At 55.9% G+C, this 8,303-nt stretch overlaps 1 protein-coding gene across 1 annotated transcript; it reads left to right on the top strand.

The window, feature by feature from the left end:
* The first annotated feature begins 22 nt into the window (after window positions 1-22).
* Window positions 23-3,538, top strand: S1PR4 (sphingosine-1-phosphate receptor 4). The gene has a single exon (XM_024739977.1). The coding sequence runs from the start codon at window positions 826-828 to the stop codon at window positions 2,293-2,295; it is 1,470 nt and encodes a 489-aa protein (XP_024595745.1). The 5' UTR covers window positions 23-825; the 3' UTR covers window positions 2,296-3,538.
* Window positions 3,539-8,303: the final 4,765 nt, after the last annotated feature.

An 8,303-nucleotide genomic window follows, 5' to 3' on the forward strand; every position in this document is an offset into this window, starting at 1 on the left:
TTTCTGCTTGGTCATCTCCAGTGACCAGATGTTGCTACTTCCCAGGGCGCCCCTCCCTCTGAGCTTCCCTGTAACTGTCCTGCTCCAGAGCTGAGCAATGAACTCAGGGTTCAGGGGGCCACAGTCCCTGGGCTGTCCTCAACCCCTGTGTCCTGCCCACCCGCCACTCATGGGGGACACCAGACCCCCTCCGACACCTGTGTCTCCCCCCTCAGACACTGGCCAGGGCAGTGTCCCCCCGCCTCAGGCCCCCCAAACATCACTCCACACATCATCCCCGACTTCCTCTCCCCGACTTGGTGCCCACACACCTCCGTCCTCACCCTTCTCTGGTTGAGTCAGTGTAAGCCGGGTCAGGATGGCTGTGCGGTGGCGGTGGGGAGAGCTCCCCACTTCTGTGAGCCCCTCCCCCTCCAGATGTGAGGTGCTGCCCCGGGTGGCAGTCCCCAGCAGCTCTGCTCCCAGCAAAGCCAGCTCAGGGGCAGGAGAGGCAACGGAAAACCTGGGGAGAGAGGGTCCCGCCACGGAAGCCCCGGGTAAACGTGTGGGTGCGTGGGATTCACCTCCCGGCTGTGTGCTCTTCTGCGGGACCCGGGGCAGACACAGCCTCTCCAGGCCTCGGTTTCCCCTTCTGTGGACTGCGTGGTCCTGGCCCTGTCGTGAGGCTAAAACGGGGTGCATCTGCGGTATCGCTGAGGAAGCTGGTGGTGCTCCTGTGTGTGCGGCCGCTTGACGCACACTTATTAAGCACCTACTGTGTGCCAGGCGGGTTTGGAGCAGTTGGGGAGCCGGTGACGGAACAGCGGGTCCTGCAGGGAGTAGCTCATGGGGGCGGGGAAGTCATCCAGCCCGGGTGTCACAGGGGAACCAGGTTTCCCCCGCTCTGGGACCCCACCCGCAATGAGGGATCGCGGGCTCGCAGCAGGCAGCAGCCGCAGCGCCCTCCGGGAGTCCGGGTGGGAAGCGACCGTTGGGATGCCCCTCCCCGTCCCGGCCTCACCCTCACCCTCACCCTGGGGGTACCTTGAACATAACAGGAAATTTCAAATAACAGGAAACCAAGACCGGGCAAGGCGAGCGGCTCCACCCTGCCTGGGGCGAACCACCCCGGGCCTCAGTCTGCCCCCGGGGACCGCGATGAACGCCACGGGGGCCCCGACCGAGGTCCCCGAGTCCTGCCAGCTGCTGGCGGCCATCGGGCACAGCCGACTCATCGTCTTGCATTACAACCACTCTGGCCGGCTGGCGGGGCGGGGCGGGCCCGAGGAGGGCGGCCTGGGGGTGCTGCGCGGGCTCTTCGTGGCTGTGAGCTGCCTGGTGGTGCTGGAGAACCTGCTGGTGCTGGTGGCCATCGCCAGCCGCATGCGCTCCCGCCGCTGGGTGTATTACTGCCTGGTGAATATCACGCTCAGCGACCTGCTCACGGGCGCCGCGTATCTGGCCAACGTGCTGCTGTCCGGGGCGCACACCTTCCGCCTGGCGCCGGCCCAGTGGTTCCTGCGCGAGGGCCTGCTCTTCATGGCGCTGGCCGCCTCCACCTTCAGCTTGCTCTTCACGGCGGGCGAGCGCTTCGCCACCATGGTGCGGCCGGTGGCTGAGAACGGGGCCACCAAGAGGGGCCGCGTGTGCAGCTTCATCGGACTCTGCTGGCTGCTGGCAGCCCTGCTGGGCCTGCTGCCTCTGCTGGGATGGAACTGCGTCTGCGCCTTCCAGCGCTGCTCCAGCCTGCTCCCGCTCTACTCCAAGGGCTACATCCTCTTCTGCGTGGTGGTCTTCGCCTGCATCCTGGCCACCATCATGGTGCTCTACGGGGCCATCTTCCGAGTGGTGCGCTCCAACGGGCAGAAGGCCCCGTGCACCCCGGCCCGCCGCAAGGCTCAGCGGCTGCTCAAGACGGTGCTTATGATCCTGGTGGCTTTCGTGGTGTGCTGGGGCCCCCTCTTCGGCCTGCTGCTGGCCGACATCTTTGGCTCCAACGTCTGGGCTCAGGAGTACCTGCGGGGCATGGACTGGATCCTGGCGCTGGCCGTGCTCAACTCCGCGGTCAACCCGGTCATCTACTCCTTCCGCAGCCGGGAGGTGTGCAGGGCCGTGCTGGGCTTCCTCTGCTGTGCGTGTCTCCGGTTGGGACTGCGAGGGCCTGGGGACTGCCTGGCCCGGGCTGCCGAGGCCCAATCCGTCGCCTCCACCACCGACAGCTCGCTGAGGCCGAGGGACAGCTTTCGGGGCTCCCGCTCGCACAGCTTCCGGATGCGGGAGCCCCTGTCCAGTATCTCCAGCGTACGGAGCATCTGAGCCCACGGTTGGGGCAGTGGTCCAGCTGCCGGGTGCACGCCCGGGCGCGCAGGGATGCAGCAGCAGGCAGGCTGGATGCAGAAGAAGGAAGAGGGCAGCCGGGGGCATGTGTCCCAGGGCCTTGCAGTCCTCCCCGAAGCCTCCTGAGCCTGCTGACGCCGAGTGGATTTCCCACGGTCTCCGTGGGGCAGGAGGCAGCAGGAGGAACAGAGAGCGTGCTGGAATAGGGATGAATGGGTTTGCTGTGTACGCAGCCCCCCTCCTGTGAGATTCTGAGGAAATCCCAGCCCCACAGTGGGCCTCAGTGGGGCTCCCAGGCTGCCAGGGCTAGGCTGGGTAGGGGGGTGTCTATGCCCCGGCAACGCGAGAGTTCAATGATGGGATGAGATGCTGCAGCCCCTTATTCACATGTGGCATCAGGGTGATGGGATGAGGGCTGTGGGTCTGCTGGAGCTGTGCCTGCAGCACAGGGAGGGCCACGACACCCGCCCCTCCCTGTTCACTTCCCCTTTCCCTGCCCTATCTCTCATCTTGGGTCCTGGGCGGCCTCCTTCCCCCACCTCTGGCCTCTGCATCTCTTGGGACTCAGTCTGGAGACCAGCAGAGGGGGAGCCGACTGGCCCTCCTGACCTCGGGGAAATCTCACCCACTTCTCCCTTTAGCACTACCTGCCTCTTCCTTCCCCATCTGTGAAATGGGCCTATAGCAGACGGAAGCCACCGCAGGAGGCGGTCGGTACTCGCTCAGTGTTTTTTGCCATGGCGCATGGCATCAGTGTGTTGACAAAACATTCAGCGACGGTGGAAATGTTCTACATCTGTGCTGCCAGTGTGGGACCCTCATGTGGCTACTGAGCCCTCGATAAGTGGCCTGTGCGACTGAAGACTGAGCTTGGAATTCCCTTGCATTTAGACAGTTCACAGGACTTGCGGCAATGGTATGGGACAGCGCCACAGGGGTCCACCCTCCGGATGTAGCCACCTTTTGCTGGTAGAAAGTGCTCTCTTTCCATCTTCCTAGCCAAGAAAATGTCCGCAGGTCTTTCTGCCTCCGTCTTGCCAAGTTCTTGGGTCAGCATCCCGTCTGCCACTCTGGATGGGATAGCTCCGTTCTGAGCCTCCGTTTCTCCCCTGCAGGATGGGGGATGCAGCGATGGGAAACTGTTTACTGCGCTGTTTCAATAAAGCAGCCATTAGCCACACGTGGGTATGTAAAATTAATTAAAATGAATTTTAAAAATTCAGTTTCTTGGTGCATTTCTCGGAGCTGCCGTATCAAAGTATCACAGACCGAGGGGCTCAAACAACAGGAATGTATTCTTTCATGACTTCCCTGGTGGTCCAGTGGTTAAGACTCCACGCTTCCACTGCAGGGGGTACAAGTTGGATTCCTGGTCGGGGAACTAAGATCCTGCATGCTGAGCGGTGCGGTCAAAAAAAAAGAAAAGAGAAAAGAAATTTATCCTCTCATGGTTCTGGAGGTTGGAAGTCTGAGATCAAGGTGCCAACAGGTTTGGTTCGTTCTGAGCCTTCTCTCCTAGATTCTGGGGGTTTGCTGGCAATCTTTGGCATCCCTTGGTTTGTAGACTCCATTTTCACATGGGCTCTCCCTGTGTGCACATCTGTGTGCAAATTTTCCCTTTTTATAAGGACACCAGTCCTATTGGATTAGGGCCACCCTATTCCAGTGTGACTCAGCTTAACTAATTACACCTATAACCATCCTATTTCCTAATAAGGTCCTATTCTGAGGTCCTGGGGGTTAGGATTACAAGACATGGATTTTGGAGACACAATTCAGCCCATAACACTTGGTCACACTAGCCGCACTTCAAGTGCTTGATGGGACATGGGACCTGTGGCTACTGTTTTGGACAGCGTAGACACAGAGCATGTCCATCATCACAGAAAGTTCTGTTGGACAGGACTGGAAAACGTTCCAAGCATGTATAAGCTGGGATACTTCTTACATTTTCCTGATTCCTGGTCCACGTGTGTTTATTCGGGACAGTGGCAGGCAGGGTGAGGTCTCAGTGGAATTTGGTGTGAGTGGAGCCTGGGCCTCCTTGAAGCTCTCAGCCTGTGTCCTGGGCCTGTGTGAGCTGGCCCTGTGGCCCCCTCTGCCCTGTGGGGGTCACACTTTGCTTTGACTGAGCTGCACTCTTTGCTGCTCTCTCCCATCTGGGGTCTTTGCACCTGCCTTTGTTGTCCCCAGTAGAGTGGCCTGCCTGGCACGTGCCCTGCCCATCCTTCAGGTCTCAGCTTTAGCATCACCTCCTCCAGGAAGTCTCCCTGATTTCTCCTCCTCAGCCCTCTTCCGGGCTCCCACACCTGCCTGTGCAACTCCATCATAGATCCGATCGCACCTGGTTACTCATCCACCTTCTCCCCTGGACTTGGAGCTCCATGAGAGTGGAGGTAGTGACAGTGTTTGGGCCACAGCTATGTCCCTGGCACCCAGCACAGGACCCAGCAGATAGTAGGTGCTCCATGACCTAGAGTGTTGGGAGAACTAGTCCTAGCATCGTGCCTTACAATGAGCCTGGGAAACTTCTTCCCCTCCTTACTCTCCACCCCCACCTTCCTCCCTGACTACGATGAAACTGTTCCCATGAATCCTGACTTCTGCTCTTAGGTGGCTCAGGTGTCTGTAACGCATCACCGTTCCCCAGCTCTGCCACTCACCATGGGCTTCAGTTTCCTCATCTGTAAAATGAGGATATTGATATCCCCTGCCCTCCTGGGATGTTGTTAAGACAAGGAATATAAAGGCCCTCAAACTTAGTGTCTGATTTTGTAATAGGGAAGAACAAATCTGACTCTTTTTTTTTTTTTTTTTTCGGTACGCGGGCCTCTCACTGTTGTGGCCTCTCCCGTTGCGGAGCACAGGCTCCGGATGCGCAGGCTCAGTGGCCATGGCTCACGGGCCCAGCCGCTCCGCGGCATGTGGGATCTTCCCAGACCGGGGCACGAACCCGCGTCCCCTGCATCGGCAGGTGGACTCTCAACCACTGCACCACCAAGGAAGTCCCTGACTCCTTTTTAGACCTGTTCCTTTTACTTTAACCTTTCTGCCCTGTTGCCTGTGATTAGTCATGGTGGCTTTGTACCTTTTGTACAAGAATGTTGCCTATAGCCTGAAATATACAGGTGCGCCTATTCTCAAGGCTCTGACATTTAAGAGTCCATTCACATAGAGGTAAAATGTTTCAGAATAGGGAATAACATTTGTTTTGTTGGAGGTTTACAGGAACATCCTGACCTGAGCTGACCTGCACAGCTGCAAGAACAAAGGATTCCAAAACCAAGAAGTTTGCAGCAACTAACCACGTCCCTCTCTCACTTGCCTTTAAAAGTGCTTTGCTGAAACCCTTTGGGGAGTCGGGGTTTATGGGGCATGAGACACTGGTCTCCTTGCATGGCCCTGCAATAAACCTTTCTCTGCTCCAAACTCCAACTTTTGGTTTGTTTGTCCTCACTGTGCATTGGGCACAGGAACTTGCGTTTGGCAGCAATTTTTTTTGCAGTACGCGGGCCACTCACCGTTGTGGCCTCTCCCGCTGCGGAGCACAAGCTCTGGACGCGCAGGCTCAGTGGCCACGGCTCACGGGCCCAGCCGCTCCGCGGCATGTGGGATCTTCCCAGACTGGGGCGCGAACCCGTGTCCCCTGCATCAGCAGGCGGACTCTCAACCACTGCACCACCAGGGAAACCCCCTGACAACATTTTAAAATGCCTTATGTATCACTCAACGTTATCCTAGTCACCTTTGTACTAACTCACTTAATCCTTGGAAAATCTCCAGGAGGTAGGTACCATCATAACTCCATTTTATAGATGGAGAAACTAAGACCCAGAGAGGTTAGGTAGCTTACACAAGGTCACACAACTGGGAAGAGGCAGAGCTGGGATTCAAACCCAGACAGGTGACTTTTTTTTGTTTTGTTTTCTGGGATCTTAGTTCCCTGACCAGGGATCAAACCCACGCCCCCTGCAGTGGAAGCGTGGAGTATTAACCCCTGGACCGCCAGGGAAGTCCCCACAGGTGACTTCTGGATCCCTGTCTGTTACTGCCTCTTTGATGAATGAATGAATAAATGAATGAATGAAAGAATGAATACCAGTTCCTTCTCTCCTTTGGAAAACTCAGAATGAATGTTCCATTTCATTCTTCGGGCTGCCCCAAGGTTTCATCTCCACAAAGCGGGATTAGTTGAACCTCCCCATATTACAGACAGAAAAACCAAGGCTCAGGAGAGGAGGCGGAATGGGCAGCCCTAAAGTCCAAGCCTCGTTATCTGAGCCAAGTTTAGGCCCCTTTCTTGCTTTGTCTCTAGGTGAGTGTGCGTGTCTTGCCTGTTCATAGCCTGACCTGGAAGAGTGGGGGTAGATGGAGAAGCAGGTAATAAACATTTGCTGATGAAGACCATGTGGGCCAGAATTTCTCAGTCTTTTCCCTGCCCTGCCAAGCCACTCCTGACTCCTCATGCCTAGGACCTGCCTGGGGATGGCCGGAAGCAAGGGACACAGCTGGAAGGGAGGGGCTGGTGTGTTGGTGTTTTCATGACTCATTCATTCATTCATTCAACAACTGTGTGTCAGGCTCTATTCTGGGCAATGGGGTTGCAGCTATAAACAACCTGGTACCTGCTCGCGGACAGGTCACAATTTGCTGGGGGTGGCAAACGTCAAACTAAGAAATGTCCAACATCATTTCAGTAAGGAACTAGCCATGCAGAAAGTGGGAGGGGGCCCGCGAGTGTTTTGCAGGAACAGTGGATGCAGCAGCTCTGAGGCTGCACGAGCTTGGTGCGTTCTCATAATACCAACACTTACTGAGCGCTTCATGTATGCCTCATCGTTTCTAAGTGCATTCACGTGGATTATCTTATTGAATCCTCACACACCCCTGGGGAGCCGGGAAAGAGTGTTTGATTATTTATCATCATATTTGGCAGCTGAGGAAATGGAGGCTCAGAGAGGTGAAGCGACTTGCCCAAGGTCATACAGCTGGGAAGTGGAGGAGCTGGGACTTGAACCCATGCTGTTAATCAACACAACTGCCACCTTTCACTTGGGACCGAAGGGAGGCCCACTTCCCTAGACAACGGTATCAGAACCTGTGGGCCAGGGCCATGTGCTCTGCACCCTCTGGCCTCAGTCTTCCCGTCTGTACAAGGGGGTGTGAGTTACTGATGCCCCTTAAGGCCCCTGGCCCAGAGAGAATTGGGTTCTCAGGGGGGCCAGATTAGAAAATACAAATTTAAGGCACCCAGTAAAAGTTGAATTTCTGATGAACGAATATTATTTTTTTTTACTGAGTATGTCCCAAATATAAATATGCCTAAGTATAAATATATCACCAACCCCGGCACAACACCAAGCTGCAGACTACAAGTCCCATAATCCATTGCGACATCCCTTTAGGAACCTTCTGTCATGATTTCTTGATTCTTCTTTCATTCTTTTATCCAAAAATTATATAAACCACCCACTGTGTGCCAGGCCTTGTGTTAAGCTCTGAGGAATACATCAGCGCACAAAGCAGACACAAGCCTTTGCCCTCACGGTGTTAACATCTATATTTCTTGGGAGTTTTAAGTGATTTTTTTCCGAACTTCTGCCAGGAAGACTTCAGCTCCCATGACCTCTTGTGCTTGTTCAATGAGACTACAATTCCCAGGAGACCTAGCGCATCAGGCCGGCCCCTCTCTTCCTTATTCCCAACTTTCCTCCGGGTCGCAAGGTCACGTCCTGCACAACCCCCTTCCCCCCTCCACCTTCTATCACGGCAAAGACAGAGCCTCAGTAAGTTCCACCGATTATATATATATTTTTAAGTCTCCGTATTTTCTGACTTGGGGTTTATGTGAAACCTTAGTCAAACGGTCCACCACAGCTTCTCTCGGGGAGTAACGGAATAGGCCTACAACTCCCAGGTGGCTCCGCGCGCGCCGGTCGGACTACAACTCCCAGCAGGCAGCGCGGCGGGCGGGCGGCCCTCGGTGG

This window comes from Neophocaena asiaeorientalis, unplaced genomic scaffold (genome assembly GCF_003031525.2).
Source record: "Neophocaena asiaeorientalis asiaeorientalis breed wild unplaced genomic scaffold, Neophocaena_asiaeorientalis_V1.1 scaffold469, whole genome shotgun sequence".
In the NCBI taxonomy this organism is placed as follows: domain Eukaryota; kingdom Metazoa; phylum Chordata; class Mammalia; order Artiodactyla; family Phocoenidae; genus Neophocaena; species Neophocaena asiaeorientalis.

What these genes read in the sequence shown, in the direction of transcription:
- S1PR4 (XM_024739977.1), top strand. Translation starts at nt 826, where the DNA reads ATGGGGGCGGGGAAGTCATCCAGCCCGGGTGTCACAGGGGAACCAGGT.